Raw genomic sequence first — 17581 nt, forward strand, 5'->3', positions numbered from 1 at the left:
CACCAAAAATTAATTAGAAGTAACATATTCAAAAACGCCCAGCGGTACAACTGAATACAACAACCACTTCTAACTAAGCTCGGCCTGAGTGGCCCGAAAGTCTGGCCACTATGGCGTTCCAGTCTCGCTACGCGAATCGAACGTTCTTACTTCGGTGTGCTCGTCGCCTTGATCCAGCGCCAAAGTCGACGTTCGGCGTTCGGCCCCGTCGTCGCTGCTGCTGTCGACGTCTTGGGGTCGTCGTCGTCGATCCGCCGCCTTGCTATTCGTCCTCGTTGCCGATCCTCCGGTCCTTTGTCGAGAACATCTGTCTCGTCCGGTTAGGCCTAACTCCTGGCCTCCCCGTGGTGCCACCGGGTCGAACTGCCGATGTGGCTCTCTGGTGACTGTCCGTGGGTCGTCGTCGTCTTGCCGCGCTGTGGGAGTGCCGTAGGTGCCCTGCGAACTGCTGTGACGGGGCTGCTGCAAGCCCGGGGAGCCTCACTTGGATAGCACCAAGGTCGACGGCCACCCTCCCGAGCTTCTCGTGCTGCTGCCCCCAGAACGGAGCCCTACTGCTCTCGTCGCGGGTGCGACGCTGGCTTGCAACACCTTGCTTCTTGACGACTCCAACGAACAATGACTGCTTGATCCTCTGGGGTTCCGCACCTCAGTTCGGGTCGCGTGGCACGCGCCTTCCTCCGGCCAATGGCTTGCGTCGACGTGGCGGGGGTGCACACCATCGGGTATTTTTCCATTCCCCGCACACCATCGACGCCTTGTGCTGTCCGGCGCGCGGCCCGTGCCCCTTTACTCATGACAATTTCTTATAGCTGCAGATATCGCAAGATCCAATTTACAGCCACGGTGACAACGTTCTGATGAGACAAGAACAAACACTTGGGCACATAGATATGGCTGCATTAATGCAACACTAATTGTCACAATTCATCTAGAGCCTTTAGTTAGACAATTTAAATTAGACAATAAGTTAGACAATTTAAGTTAGACAATACATATTTAGTTTTGCTATGGTGGCTCTGCCCGTTTTGCTTTGGAGCAATTTTTACAGCGAAAGAAGACTATAGAGCAGTTTTGCACCACAAAAATCAAGGTAATTCTTTATACTGAAAGTTGCAGGCTGGCACCAGTACAAGTATGCAGTCAAAATTCCTGTGCAAAATAGCAGTTTTGTGCAGGATAGTTTCTAGTAGCCAAAGCAAATATGCCACCAGGACTACACTTACTTTCAAACAAACAAACTTCCTAATATGGATGCCCTGCTGACATTTTATGTGCTACAATTTTTCCCCCACTAATAACTGGCTGGACTTTGCTGCAAAGCCTAATAACGTAGCTGATGTCGACGTTTCTAACTTATAGTAAAGGTGAGGTGTGCCATGAAGGATGTTAAACTAAATTCTGAATAAACAATCAGTGTGGCGCCGCTCTACATTGCTTGACACAACCACAATACCATGCAAGCTGCTTAAAGGGGCCCTGCAATATTTTTCAACTGCCTTCTATAGCACTGGACTGTGTGTAGTATTGAATACTAAGATGAGCGCAAAAATAAATATTAAAAATGTTCATAAAAACTGAAATTCTTAATCTTCAAAGTCCAACTTCCGGGCAGATGACAAAAAAAAAAAAAAAAAAGTTTCCCTTTCACATTCACTCTGCCAGTGACATCACTGGTGGCTTCCAATCACCGTGCCTCCTCTTACAAAAACAACATTATGGAGTATCGCCTCATGCTGGTCATTGCGCAGTATGTCTGGAGTCCTGTTGCAATTGTTTTAAGACATGATATTTAGAACGAAAATACTTTGGTGTCTGATAAAGTATAAAGAATGCATTTTTTTTTAGCGCATAATAGCATGGCCTAGCTGGGACCACACGAATGTTACATGTGGCTTGGCTTGTCAAGCCAATCGAAACGCACGGCCTCTGACGTCACTGTCATATGACCAAACGTCACTTCCAATGCCAAAAATCACTGCTGTGTGTCACTATACTATAGTTGGAGCAGAAGGTAGTTTCTCCGTTCAAATAAAATTATAGCTACTTTGTTTTCGGCGCTCCTGCTTCAGCTGTGGTATCACCGCATTCGACAGCAACAGAAGAAGCAAAGACAACAACATGCTTAATTTGCATTGCAGGGCCCCTTTAATGTGCACTGACATTGCACAGTAGCGCAGATCTCTAGCATTTTGCCTATATCGAAATGTGACCACCACAACCGTGATATAATCAGCGTCTTTTGGGTCAACAGCCGAGCACCATAACCAATGAGCCGCAGCAGCGGCCTCTTCTCTCGAACTTGAAAAGACAAGAACAAAGCAGGGGGGGGGGGGGGAATAAATCTTACCTGAGCTGTTCGAAGGATTAATGGCCCATGTGCAAAATGCACTGCATGTGTTAGACAAGCTGTAAAAACCTTTGGTGCCAAGAGTTGTAGAATGACAACCTGCATAAAAGATGTTATTCATTTATATGTGACAGTAGGCACAACGTGTGACTTCCAAAAAAAGAAACTCTAATGGAGACAATTTAATACACTTGTTACAAAACAAAAATATAGTTCCATTACGCCGGCAGCCTATCTGAGGACTTTTACAATAAAATTTGAAGTGCTGTACATACAGTGACAGCCAGGCACATCACATTGTTCACTATATTAAACAGTTGTAACATCCCATTGGAAATCCAATTAAAATGTATATTATTGTACTATGCATATATCAAACTCTCATTCACCTTCACAATCGATATATCAAGCACTGTGCCAAGCGGTACCCCTGCAAGTGTGCTTCTCCTAACTGGCTAGCAAATGTGCCATTGTAAATATTCATGCCAATGAAACCGCACTGCTTTTGGAGATACTGTCTAACCAGGCACTGAATCTCAAGGAAAGTGCAAGCAATGGATAAAAAACGAACAAGGTGCAAACCTCAAAATATGGTAAAGAATGTAACCAATCAAAATACGGATTGCTTGCACAAGATTTTATATACGTTCCATAACAGCAGATTTTCTTTAGTCTGCTTCACTGTCACACAGTCGTGTTTTGTAGTGAATCGTAATAACAAAGAACAACTGCTGTGCAGTGAAGCATACTACCCGCATGACCAGGGCAGGGGGAGAGGGGAAGAGGCATTGACCATAACACCTATCAGTCGTCGCTAACATTTACTGAATTATTGCTCTGACCCATTACAGCAAAAAATTCTTTGCATTATCAGAAGGCATCGGTCTTTCATGACTGTGAAAGTTCATTCATTTTTGTTTCGATTTACATTAATTTTGGCAATGAAGAAATAGCAAAAGCAACATTTTTAATATTTATTACAAAAGAAAAACTTTCTTTCAAGGCAAATATATTGCCACGCCCACTTCTTGTTTTATTTTTATGTATTCGGGTTTGACCAGCAAGGACGGTTATCAACGCTTGACGCTGTCCAAGAAGCAGTGTTCGAGAAGCTTGGCGATTGTAGTAGATCGTTTTGTTAAGATTGCGCGCCGCACGCGAATGTTCCAGCTTTGTCGAGAGATACAGCCGCCACCAGCGATATTGCTGGAAGGTTCGATAGCGCCTGTATAAAAGCCGACGCACTTGACCGCTTGTCAGTTGATCAACGGTCGACGCCCTGTTCGCTGCTATTCACATCATGGGCTTTATAAGGGTACATATTCAGCGGTAAAAATGCTGCGGGAACAAATAAAGCAGTAATGTTGTTACAGAATTGTGACAATGTCCGGGGTAGATGGCTGAAGTTGAATTGGGGGCAGTTTTTGGAGCAGCAAAATTTCAATTTTGGAGCAGAACTTTGATTTGGACAGTTAGTGGTCTTTAATATGTCATCTTTGGAGCTTGAAAAAACAAATTTGTAGCAACTTGAGGGGACAAGTACATATTTTAATTGGCTTAGAATACACATAACACTGAAACAGCCTTTATTTTAGGTTAGGTAACTTAGGTTAGTTGGGTCATGACAAATATGCTAATTTTTTCGTATAATATGTGATATATACCATTTGAATACGATTTGAAATTATTCGACCAAATCACTATTTGCTTTGAATTCGCTTCAAACAACAATTTACTATCCCACAAGCCTAATAAATTATAAAAAAAAAAGCCTATACGACTGTTCAAAAAATTATGCATTGAAATAGATGTCTGTGTAGTTTACAGACATACAAAAATAAGTGCACGAATTGGCATTAAGTGGAAACACGGGGGCAGAAAAGCTACTTTTGATCCAGTCATCAGCGTCTTACCATGCACGCTTTTGAGATGTTACTCACTCATCAACATTTGTGTCTTAAATCGTAAGTAACTCCTCGTATGACAGGCTGAAATTTACTGAATGAGAATCTGATTCAGCAGTCGAGCGGCGATTCGGAGGAACCACCACTAGACTCACTTGCGGCAAAGAAATTGCCGCACACTTCCATAGCGAAAGCGCACTGCGTGGGTGAGCACATTGAAAAAAAAATGTGTTGTTGTGAGCGCATCTGGAAAGCGAAAACAAGTCTGAAACCTGTAATAATCCTTCATCTTATCGCCAACGAGACGGAAGTTTGTGAGTTCCCGAAACAGCAAACACAACTACAGCGGCATCCTTTGTGTCAATCAGCACCAGCACGGAAAATGGAATAATCGCGTACCGGGGAGCAATAAACGAGAGAGTAACAAAGCAGTCACCTTTTGAAAGATTCTTAATTAGAAAGCCATCAGTTCTGCAGGGGCAACAAGCGGGAAGCGGCCGAAGAGCGAAACCGAAACAAACTGGCGCACCGCTGTAGTAAAGCATTAAAAAAAAGAAGAAGAAGAAAAGAAAAAAAGAGAGAGAGAGAGAACAACAACAGAGAGACATCGATGCAAGGAAAAAATTTCCAGGTATTCCCACAGCATGCCAGCACATGCCAAGCAAGAGAAATGATCGGAAAAGGCGTGCGTCTTAAACATGCTATCATGACGTAAATGTACAGTAGACCCTCAGTAAACGGAAATCGCTTAAACGGAACTGCTGCTTAAATGGAACAACTGCCCCTGATATGATTGGTTTTGTACTTGTATTCTGCACCTCTGTTCATCTCTCGGTAAACGGAACTCCTGTTAAATGGAACATATTTTCCTGGTCCCTTCAGGTTCCGTTTAATGAGTCTACTGTACGTCTTTGACCCTCAAAGGATTAACAGGCAACAAGAAAAGTGCGGTGCACCGCTGTTCGCTGCGGCCTTGTGCGGGACCGCTTTCAAAACTGTGGCGCGGGTGCCAAGAAACCTCGCCACAATTACCATCTCCTCAAACGCGTGCGTGCGGTACTGCGAGTGTATTGCCGTTGTAAGTGTACTGCACGCTTTTATTAGGGGACGAATAAAACACTTCATATCAGTCCACTGCTGCGTTCTAGTTCAATACCACTAGAGCAGCATGAGAACGCGTCACATGCAGGAAGTTGGCTGTCGGGGCGCTGACAAAACAAGGTACTCGCCTCACCTGTGCACGGTATGGGGCAGAGCGGTATGAACGCTCCCACGGGAAACGCGCATAGGTGACCACACGCAGCAGCGTCTACACGAATACCGCAGTGCTCGGAGGAATACGTTAGTGGGGTTAGCCCGCTACGACACTCGATAGCTTTCACTAGTAGGTTTTTAGTTTGTGCGTATACTTTTTAATGTTACGAGAATACCAGATTGTGTTTGCTGTGTTACTGGAACGCATGCTTTAACAAAGTTTTCGCTCCCCAAACGTCAATGTATACATTTGCGCAAACCACTAAATGATGATGATAACTGCATTCAAGCTATATTTAATTTAAATAACATTCAATCACCGCTGCGACAAAATCGTAATATAGGCTTTTAGCGTGTATGGCATTCAGGTATATGCAAAGGATTGTAGGAATACAGTTACAGACAGTTTATTCAGACGCTGAAAATTCGGACATGCTCGTTTATTCCGACACCTTCGCAGAACCGCCACTCATCCCACTGAAGTAATGTAAACTCACGACCAAAAATTCGGACGCCCCACAGTGCGCCATTCGATTTTTCGGACTCCGGCTGGCTGATCGAGTGTGACGTTGAATGCCATGATAAGCTGTCAGCAATGTTTACAATATTTTTGCTAGGTTGCTAGCACTGAAAATTCACGCACAATTTACAGATCTCGAACGCTATGTTTGTTGGCTACATGGAACGATTGCCTTTTGGCTTTAGCCAGTCAAGTATCCATTGAACGGCTACCACTGCCAAACAGCAGGCCAAGCCAAGATCGGAATCAGCTCTGTGCAGCATTTGAGGTGAATGACAGCGCGTACGAGTACAGCCAACGTCCGATTTTTTCAGACTCCCTAGGGACCTCGAACTCGTCCGAAAAAACGAAATCATGCTTTTTTTTATTCCGCTCAAGCGGTCAAATTGCCACAGCCACGTCTGAAATAACTTTAATGCCTTCCAGTACACTTATTAGGCATTTTGGTGCACGCCCAGGCTCTTGCAAATACATTCCGTACCTGCCGCAAACCCCGCTTCACCACGTGCCAACTGCCGCTTGCAAATTTGCGTCTCTAAATGAGCGCCGCTGATACCAGCAAAGTGCGGAATAGAATACGGCTCTCTCGCATGGAGTGTTTGGAAACGATGATGCAGAACACAAAGACTGTGGCGGAAGAGCGGACGACTTGTCCGGCTTTCCTCGATATGTGTGCGCACGTAAACACGTGCACACACATCGCCGAATCTCCGCCGAAACGCAGTATTTGCTGCCGTGTGAAGCCGATCGTTTCTAGTTGTGTGCAGCACGCCGCCAACTAAGCTGACACTGTCACAGTACTGTTGCTGTACCGTACGCACACATTTGTCATGAAAGGGTTCGTGATGCCCACTCCGTTCCTGACTGCACACGGGCACGGCAATGGTGAGCTGGTTTTGTTCGTGAAGGTAATGGGTCTACGTGGCGCACTTAGTGGTCTCGCACAAAGAGGCAGCATGAATGGCGGTGCGGCACGTATGGGTTCTCACCTATTAAATGCGTGCAGTATGCAAGCAACTGCGCTAGGCCACATGCACTACCGAGCAGTTAACTGAAAATGCTTATCGTAAGGGTTGTCAGCGATTAAGCAGTACTGGCGCACTTACCACCTGCCGCCATCACGGCTTCGCTCATTTCCGCTGTTTATCAGTAAAGACATCGCTGCACGGTGCTGTGATAGCGGCCCCTTTGAATTTCTGGTCAGCTTCACCCCATAACACTTCGGCGTTGCGGCAAAGCTGACTTTCGGACTCTGCTACTGTCGCAAACAGACTCTCGAAAGCGCAAGTTCGACCCTATGAGTTGATGGACGCGGCAAAGGTGGGGTCTTCAATTTATGCCTTTCGGACCCGCAATTCGGGCAGAAAGTCCGAAAAATTAAACGCCGAAGAGAGTCAGCATCCGAAATTTCGGATGTTCTTATACATTGACGTCTATGGGGCTGGTGGCAGTGCCGCAAAAGCGTCCAAATTTTCGAGCATGTCCGGAAAATGGGACGTCCGACAAATCAGCAGTTGACTGTACGACGCAGATCCTAACTTGGACAAAAAGAGTACAACAACACAAGCACTGCAACGTCAACTAGCCCAACGTCGTTCCCTTTTGGCATTTGAAGACTTGCGCTGTCGGATGTTTCTGTGGCTAGGCCTGATCTGCGTCCCGAGCTTTGTCTTTCGCTCCCTTGTTTGTTGCTTGGCGTGCGAGGCCTGATCTGCCACCCGTTCCATGTGCGTCGGTGGAACTAAAAAAACGGAACAATTACAAGGCCCTGACGATGGCGAAAGAAGCTGCAATTATTCGCTAGGCGGAAGGCAGCCGTCAGCTACTCGAACCAGCGCATGTGGACAGTGACTGTCGTGATGACGCGCCTCCCACACCACAGCCATCAAATGCGGATTTAGCGTAGGCCGTTGCAGTGCTATTGCCGACCCAGAGGAGCGGCCAAACATTGGCAGAAATACAGGCCGACTTTGTGCAGTGTAATGTTCAGGGCAGAAATGTGGCCTATATATTGTCACGTGGTAGTCACGTAGACGAAGACAGCAGTCAGCACGTCCGAGATGAAACTGTATTTGGCCGAACTTGTGGCCGGGAAACTGAAATTCACAGTACAGCAATACGCTGATAGCGGCGAACAGAGCGTCGACCGTCGATCAACTAACAAGCGGTGAAGCGCGTCGGCATTTAAACATGTGCCGTCGAATATTCCAGCGTTATCGCTGGCTATCGTGCAATTTCTAGAATAAGCTCGAGTGTGCGCGTCTTGCGCGCAATCTTAACAAAACGATCTACAATGATCGTGAAGGTTCTCGAACAATGAGGCGCGGTTCGCGCTGAGCGTTGCTGGAGTCTTTGTGGCCGAAAACCGAATATAGCAAAAGTGATAAAGAAACGCACGTGGCAATGCCCCCCTGTGAAAGAGCATCGTCCCGATGCTTAAAACATGACACGGGGAGGGGGGGGTGGGGTGGCCAATACATGCAACAAAAGAATAAAGCAAGAAAGAACAATAAACAATAAGCAAAAGTACAGTTCTCAGATTCACTAACGCGCGTAATATGGCTTGAGGCGCACGACATGGACGACTTCAGGTCGTGCACGGCGCCGCTGAGAGTTCGTAATGCCGTCAGGGACAACCTCGTAGTCGAGTGCGCCGAGGCGTCGAAGTACCCTGTACGGTCCGAAGTATCGTCGCAGAAGCTTCTCACTAAGTCCCCGTCGGCGTATTGGCGTCCATACCCATACACGGTCACCGGGTTGGTATTCCATGTGGCGTCGTCGAAGGTTGTAGCGGCGGCTGTCAGTCGTCTGCTGGTTCTTAATCCGTAGGCGGGCGAGCTGTCGTGCTTCTTCGGCGCGCTGTAGGTAGGTGGTCACGTCGATGTTTTCCTCGTCGGTCACGTTTGGTAACATGGCGTCGAGCGTCGTTGCCGGGCTCCGTCCGTAGACCAACTTGTATGGCGTCATCTGTGTCGTTTCTTGTACGGCCGTGTTGTACGCGAAGGTCACGTACGGAAGGATAGCGTCCCATGTCTTGTGTTCGACGTCGACGTACATGGCCAGCATGTCGGCGATGGTCTTATTTAGACGCTCGGTGAGGCCATTGGTCTGCGGGTGGTAAGCGGTGGTGCGGCGGTGGCTCGTCTCGCTGTACTTGAAGATCGCCTGAGTTAGGTCCGCAGTAAAGGCGGTACCTCTGTCTGTTATGAAGACCTCTGGGGCACCATGACGCAAGACGATCTGCTCCACGAAGAACTTGGCTACCTCGGCGGCACTGCCTTTGGGCAAGGCCTTTGTCTCGGCGTAGCGGGTGAGGTAGTCAGTCGCCACGACGATCCACTTGTTTCCGGTATTGGACGTCGGGAACGGGCCCAGTAAGTCCACCCCGATTTGCTGGAACGGCCATCGAGGTGGCTCGATAGGCTGTAGAAGTCCGGCTGGCCTAGTGGGCGGTGTCTTGCATCGCTGGCAGTCCCGGCAGGTCTTTACGTAACGGGTGACGTCGGCGGAAAGACGCGGCCAGTAGTACTTCACCTGTATTCTTGCTAGCGTGCGAGAAACACCCAGGTGTCCAGACGTCGGGTCGTCGTGTAGAGCCTGGAGGACCTCTGGCCGCAATGTCGAGGGTACCACGAGAAGGCAATCGGCTCGAAGTGGTGAGAAGTTCTTCTTTGGGAGAACACCGTTGCGCAAGAAAAACGACGTCCGTCCCCGCGTGAATACCTTCGGAACGACGGTGGTCCTGCCCTCGAGATAATCCACAAGGCCCTTCAGTTCCGGGTCGGCTCGCTGTCGTTCGGCGAGGTCGTCGGCACTTATGGCTCCCAAGAAGCTGTCCTCATCCGGGTCGTCGGGCGGTGGTGGGTCGACAGGGGCACGAGACAGGCAGTCGGCGTCGGAGTGTTTCCTTCCGGACTTGTACACGACGGTAATATCAAACTCTTGAAGTCTTAGGCTCCAGCGTGCGAGGTGACCTGAAGGGTCCTTCAAGTTAGCTAGCCAACACAAGGCGTGATGGTCGCTCACAACTTTGAAGGGCCTGCCGTAGAGGTAGGGGCGAAACTTTGACGTAGCCCAGATGATGGCGAGGCACTCCTTTTCTGTTGTGGAATAGTTCGCCTCTGCCTTAAGACAGCGACCGGCTAGCATAACTGATAACCCTTTCCAGTCCACCCGTCCGCTGCACAAGGACGGCGCCGAGTCCTACGCTGCTTGCATCGGTGTGAATCTCCGTATCGGCGTATTCGTCGAAATGCGCAAGTATCGGAGGTGTCTGCAGGCGTCGTTTGAGTTCATGAAATGCTTCGACTTGCGCTGTTTGCCACCTGAATTCGACGTTAGTCTTCGTGAGAAGCGTCAGTGGTTCGGCGATCCGTGAAAAGTTTTTGACAAATCGTCTGTAATATGCGCATAAGCCGAGAAATCGGCGCACGGCCTTCTTGTCGGTGGGTGAGGCGAAGTCGGCGATGGCAGCTGTTTTCCGCGGGTCTGGGCGCACTCCAGCCTTGCTGATCACATGACCCAGAAACAGGAGCTCGTCGTACGCGAATCGGCACTTTTCTGGCTTCAGGGTCAGTCCAGAGGTCTTGATTGCTTGAAGTACTGCCTCAAGCCGCCGGAGATGCTCGTCGAAGGTCGAGGAGAACACGACGACGTCGTCCAAATACACAAGGCACGTCTGCCACTTTAATCCGGCCAGTACGGTGTCCATGACGCGCTGGAACGTCGCAGGTGCCGAGCAAAGACCGAAAGGCATGACCTTGAACTCAAAGAGGCCATCGGGTGTTATAAAAGCGGTCTTTTCTCGGTCTCTTTCGTCTACTTCGATCTGCCAATAACCGGTCTTGAGGTCCATCGACGAAAAGTACGTCGCGTTGTGAAGTCGATCCAGGGTGTCGTCTATCCGTGGGCGGGGGTACACGTCCTTCTTCGCGATTTTATTCAGGCGCCGATAATCAACGCAGAAGCGCAGTGTCCCGTCCTTCTTCTTCACTAACACCACGGGTGACGCCCACGGACTCTTTGAAGGCTGGATGATGTCGTCACGTAGCATTTCGTCGACTTGTTTCTTTATTGCCTCACGTTCTCGCGTCGAAACTCTGTAGGGGCTCTGACGAAGTGGTCGAGAATTTTCTTCTGTTATAATGCAGTGCTTAGCAAGGGGCGTTTGTCGGACCCGCGATGACGACGAGAAACAGTCCTTGTATTGCAGGAGCAGGTTTTTGAGCTGGTCTTGCTTGACCTTCGGAATGCTCGGGTTGACGTCAAAATCCGGTTCGGGGCCTCTATTCGTCGAAGCAGGTTCGGCAGCATCGAAGAGGGCGAAAGCACTGCTGGCGGCTACACATTCGTCGATGTAGGCAACCGTCGTACCAATGTTGAGGTGCCGATATTCGTGGCTGAAGTTCGTCAGCACTGCCTTTGCTTTACCGTCACGCAGCTCGGCTATACCTCGTGCGACGCATATTTGACGGTTCAGGAGTAGGTGCTGATCGCCCTCGATGACGCCTTCAAGGTTCGCAGGTTTTTCGGTGCCGACGGAGATAATGACGCTGGAGCGTGGCGGAACGGTCACCTGCTCTTCTATCACATTCAATGCATGCTTCCCTGGCGTCGCATGGGGCGGGAGCGCTTTGTCTGAGGTTAGTGTTATCGACTCAGACCTCAGGTCGATGACGGCACCATGGTCACTTAGGAAGTCCATTCCAAGTATCACATCCCTGGAGCAGTTCTGTAGGATTACAAAGCTCGCAGGATAAGTCCAGGTTTTGATGGTGACTCTCGCCGTGCAGACACCAATCGGCGTTATCAGATGGCCTCCAGCGGTCCGATCTCGGGGCCTTCCCAAGCAGTCCTAACTTTCTTCAACTTTGCTGCGAACGGCCCACTGATGACGGAATAGTCGGCTCCAGTGTCGACGAGAGCGGTGACGTTGTGGCCGTCGACCAGAATGTCGAGGTCGCTAGTCCGCCGTCTTGCGTTGCAGTTACGTCGTGGCGTCGGGTCACGGCTACATCGGTTTGCACCGCTGTTTCCGCGTTGCGTCGTGAGGTCTCCTTCCGGTCGCAAAGCTTCGTCTTCAGGACGTCGTTCGGCGTGCGGCGGGGGCTCGGAACTTCGTCGCGGCGTTGTCGTCGACGGCGGAGGATCTTCACCATTTCGTCGTTCAGCAACCGCACCTGCATCGGTTGCTGCCCTTAGTTTTCCGGATACGGGCTAGGCGACCGGCCCCGGTTTGGGCCAGTGTACTGCCGGCGGTGCGGTGACATGTAGCGGCCGGGCGACGGCGAGCGGGAAGGTCGTCGTCCTTGCCACTGTGTTCCGGTGAGGTAGTCGTCGATGTCGCGAGGCCGTTCGCCTGGCTGAGGGCGCGGCACGTTGACGGCGAATCCGCGTAGCCCCATCTGTCGGTACTGGCAGCGGCGGTACGTGTGGCCGGCCTCCCCGCAGTGGTAGCAGAGCGGGCGGTTGTCAGGGGCACGCCAAACGTCGGTCTTTCGGGGGGGCACAGCGTTGTCCTGTCAGCGGGCGGTATGGCGTCGGTTGTGGTGGCGGCGGTGCCTGGCGGCGAAACTGCTGCGGCGCGGCGTCTTGACGTGGGTGAGGAGGAGGGGCGTTGCGTCGGGCTGCAGCAGCATAGTTCATGACTTCCGGCTGAGCCTGCGGTGCTTCGGGAATTCCAAGCGATTGCCAAACTTCCTCGCGGACAGCGTCGGCGATTGAATTCACTTGATGCTGTGGCGAAGGTAACAGTTTGCGCAGCTCCTCCCGCACAATCGCTCTGATGGTTTCGCGCAAATCGTCGGTGGCCAGCGAGTGCACTTCGGAATAGGTTGCAGACAGCGGAGAGCGGTTGTATTGTTTCGTCCGCATGTCAAGTGTCTTTTTGATAGTTGTGGCCTCGGTGAGGAATTCGGTGACTGTTTTCGGGGGGTTCCGCACCAATCCTGCGAAGAGGTCTTGTTTCACTCCCCGCATAAGAAAGCGGACCTTTTTTTCCTCAGGCATGGCAGCATCGGCCAGGCGGAAAAGTCGCGTCATCTCTTCCGTGTAAATGGTTACGCTCTCATTCGGTAGCTGCGCTCTTGTCTCCAGCAAAGCAGCAGCCTTTTCTTTGCGGACGATGCTCGCGAATGTATTAAGGAACGTCGTCCGAAAGAGGTCCCAGGTTTGAAGGCTCGATTCACGGTTCTCGAACCACGTCTTCGCGGCGTCTTCTAGGTAGAAGAAGACGTGGCGCAGCTTCTCTTCAGAGTCCCAGTGATTGAAGGTGGCGACTCGCTCATACGTCTCCAGCCAGCTCTCCGGGTCTTCAAACGACGATCCACGGAAAGTCGGTGGCTCCTTTGGCTGTTGCATCACGACCGTTGTAGGCGGCATGGGGGCTGTCATCGTCTCGGCGGTCGATGTGACGGTCTTGGGCCGCCTGGTGTTTTCAGGAAGGAGCCCGTACTCTGGGTGCAGTCCCTTCTGCCGGCGGCTGGTACGACGATCCGGGTTGTCTGTAGCGTCGTCTTCTCCGCGGCTTGGGCTTGGGTCAGCGCTCCGCGGTGGCGTCCGGATCATGAAGCAGCACCTCCACCAGATGTCACGTGGTAGTCACGTAGACGAAGACAGCAGTCAGCACGTCCGAGATGAAACTGTATTTGGCCGAACTTGTGGCCGGGAAACTGAAATTCACAGTACAGCAATACGCTGATAGCGGCGAACAGAGCGTCGACCGTCGATCAACTAACAAGCGGTGAAGCGCGTCGGCATTTAAACATGTGCCGTCGAATATTCCAGCGTTATCGCTGGCTATCGTGCAATTTCTAGAATAAGCTCGAGTGTGCGCGTCTTGCGCGCAATCTTAACAAAACGATCTACAATGATCGTGAAGGTTCGCGAACAATGAGCCGCGGTTCGCGCTGAGCGTTGCTGGCAGTCTTTGTGGCCGAAAACCGAATATAGCAAAAGTGATAAAGAAACGCACGTGGCAATATCATTGTATAGTATGCTTTGTTGGTAACTCATACAGACAGTTTTAAAAGAGTAATTTCTATTTTAAGTGAGAAACATTTTTTTTTAACTGAACAACCACTAGTTCATGTGAAGTGTCCCTTCCCTGCACAACACATCGGTGCAGGATTCCAGCAGGTGCCTCTTTTCTGCAATTAATGTATTCATACAATGGCTCAACGAATATTTAAGTGATATTTAAGTACTACAACACTCACCACACTGAAATGCCATAGTGCTGAAACAATGAAATTGCACCCCCGGTGTCGATCTCACTGGGAAAGCAAAGGCCAGCGAAAATATGCTGTTTCTGCAACACTACAAGGTAGCATCTTTCCCCTACCACTACCTCATCTCTACCTCTCTTTCAAGAAAACATGGGCACATGGTGCATTGTGTGTGCGCATGACTCTGAGCATCCATGTTTGATTGTGTCCTTCAGGTGATGATGACCGTTTCATGTACGTGTGCGAGTGAAGAGGGGTGGAAAATGGGAAATTGTGTGCGCCCACATGGCAATAATCACGACGACTTTAAATGGTGCCCTAGTTCGAATAGTGCGATGACAAGCAGTCAACTAGCCAGTGCAATCAAATCATGGAGAGAGAGAGAGAAAGAGAGAGAAGGCAAAGGAAGGGCAGGAAAGCCAATTCTAATCAAATCAATAAAATTAAATCTTCACTTTTCTGCTACACAAGATACAGACAGAAGACAGACAGAAGGGCTTGTGAAAAGAAATCCCCGTAGAATTTCCCTTAGGTGATATCTGAATTATGCATAAGTACTGTGTTTGGTATAATTGCAGTTGTAACCCCAAAAAGTTGAGAGAGACTTCCATCTGATAACGAAGAGGAAAGCAGTATGTGGAATCCCGGAATCCCACAGCTAGCGATCAGGTATGCGGTGCATTTTACATTAAATTTGCACTAAGTCAGAATTTTCATGATGTGCACAATGCTCCATGTCAGCTTTACATGCTGTCATAGTGAGGGCTTTTATTCCACCATAACAAAATTTATAGAAAGTGTTCTCCCTTTACATTTGTTCTGTAGTGTCCATACAATGCATTCATATCATTCAAATGTATTCACATTCTGCAAATGTGGGTGTTTATCCCAGTGGGCAAAGCGCTCAGCTTCAGAGTGTAGGGCCGTAGGTTCAAAACCTAGCACCACCAAGAAAGTTCATTTAGTTTTATTGTATTTCTTTATAGTGAGTCATGCTCATGACAGAGGGACGGACAAGCTTTTGTGTTGAGTCGGCAAGTAAAAGCTCACGCATTTAAAAGCTGCTGAAACAGCTTGACAAATTCACTACCATACTGGCACTTCGAAATGGTAGATAAAAAATGTCAGTGTCGGAGAACTGCCGCTTGATATGTGTGCCTTCTTTTCGTGCTTGCGCTGTCCTGAAATACGAAATGTTCGAACTGAGATGCATTCTACCAATGGATACCACAAACTTTGTATGCCTGAATTTCTGAAGCAGTGTGCTGCATGGTAAGTCAGGAGAGGCATTTTTGCGTCACTATGCTTTGTAGAATTTCATACCTCTTATAAAGAAAAATTGAAATGAAATTGTATGCATGCATGATTGTCTACCAAGTTGTCGCACTTTCAGATACCAAATTGCACACAGGTGCACACCTTCAAAACACACATTTCGGAAGACACATGCTCAGTAGCACATCGAACTGAGAAGCAGAACATACCTGGCTCAACACCAGTAAAATTGAATGTGAAGGTGTCCTCCTTCATAAAATCTTTGGCCCGGAGCATCAGCCGGTTGTTAAGAGATGCCACAGGGTATGCTTCAGTTCCTGCAGAAAACTTCTGAAGCACTGCGCTTTGTTTGTAGAAGTCTGACACCACCTGTAAGCCCAACCAGCCACAAATTTCAATGTACACTTAACCCCTTAAGTGCCGATTAAATTATGAAAAATTGTTCCAAAATTGCCAATTTTTTTTATGACGTGAAATGCTTCAGTAACATGTTCAAAACAGAAAAGTACTTGTGAAAACATCTTACGACAAATAAAATTCTTTATTCGTCATATTTTGCACAGTCATGTGATACCAAGGCCCGTAGCCAGAAATTTTTTCGGGGGGGGGGGGGGGGGGGGGGGGGCACTTGTGAAGCCCTTGAAAAACATTTATTTTCATTATTTATTTTCGGTAAAACACCCCCCTCCATGGGTCGGCAAACTCACTCATGAGTCGACTCACCAGACTCAGATCGAGCCGTGAGTCTGAGTAATATTTTGGTGAGATGAGTCCGAGTCTGTTCGGTTGAGATAAATGTTATTGAGTCTGAGATCGAGTGAGTCCGGTTGAGGAAAATTTGGTGAGTCTAAGTGCGAGTGAGCCCTAAGCACAAATTATATTTCTTGAGTGAGTCTGAGTGAACCCCAATTTTTTTGCTGACCTATGGTAATAACTACTCAACTTCAGCATTACTATCAGCCTTTTGATGGCTCACAATGGTACTTACTTCTACTCACAGATACTTCAATGCACTAGCGTTCATACACCAGCTCAAAATTTATTGCTTAGAAGCGTGCCTTGACCCCCCTGCAAAATTTTTCAAAGGAAGTTCCATAAAAAGTCTCGTGTGAGTCATATCTTTCAATAAAAATGTCCTTACTGGATTGCAATCACTGATAACTCGTATGTGAAGGTACAAGATCAACATGTGTATCATAGAGCACCGATTATGCAAGATACAGTGAAACCTCGGTGATACGATCACAGTTCATACGAATTTCGGGGTGATACGAATTTTTCGTTGGTCCCGGCCAAGGCCCATTGGCCTGCGATGTAATGGAGTACGGTTGTTGCGAACCGATTTTCACCCGTGACGTTTGATACGAACGTACGCTACCACCCAGGTACGAAGAGGTGCTGTCCACGCTGTCGTGGAAGACGCGCCAAGCACGTGCGAGCGTGGGAACGCAAGCGTGAAAATGCGTGCCGCCCCGCCAAATAGTCAGAATCACGGTGTAAGAAAAACACTTTTCTTACGGTCAGAATAAACCTTCAGAGATGCGTCACGACCTCCGAGGTTGTGTGCGCGAATCTTTGAGGCTCTCATGTGCTTCTGTGTGCCTTCGCGTTCAAATTACAGTGGACATTAGCGCCATGCTTTTTTTTAATGTGTCGACGCAGGCTGCTGTCGTTGTAATGGGTTTACACATGCCTGCCTTGCGCATCAGACATCCTATGGACGAGGACCGAAAGAAGGCGAGGACGGTCTTGGCGAAGGAGTCAGGCCTCAGAACGTCAACATTGTGTGGGCACGGCCGTAAATCTCCCAAAAACATCCCCAACACCTCCGCGATAACAAAATCATAACACAGGACCGTGGTTTTGTAATTTTGTGGCCTTGATCCATAGCGTCAATGCGCTTCTTTTGTTACTTTTGCTGCAGTACTCCGGTGTCATGCAAAAAAGCATACTAAAATTTGTAAGGGGCTACTGCTGTCGCGGGTCACAATGCACCTGGTTCATTAATAAATATGTGCGTACAGGCCGTATATTTATGAGTGCTGGCATGATT

At 48.8% G+C, this 17581-nt stretch overlaps 1 protein-coding gene across 1 annotated transcript in view; it reads right to left on the bottom strand.

Annotated features, from left to right (window-relative positions):
- LOC119404166 (cubilin) overlaps window positions 1–17581 on the bottom strand; it is a 128272-nt gene that overhangs the window by 49485 nt on the left and 61206 nt on the right. Inside the window, exons 11-12 of the mRNA XM_037670754.2 lie at window positions 15738–15897; window positions 2351–2449 (exon numbers count right to left, since the gene is read on the bottom strand). Of these exons, the coding sequence (XP_037526682.2) occupies window positions 2351–2449; window positions 15738–15897 (259 nt within the window). The remainder of the gene's footprint in view (window positions 1–2350; window positions 2450–15737; window positions 15898–17581) is intronic.

This window comes from Rhipicephalus sanguineus, chromosome 1 (assembly GCF_013339695.2).
Source record: "Rhipicephalus sanguineus isolate Rsan-2018 chromosome 1, BIME_Rsan_1.4, whole genome shotgun sequence".
Classification (NCBI taxonomy): domain Eukaryota; kingdom Metazoa; phylum Arthropoda; class Arachnida; order Ixodida; family Ixodidae; genus Rhipicephalus; species Rhipicephalus sanguineus.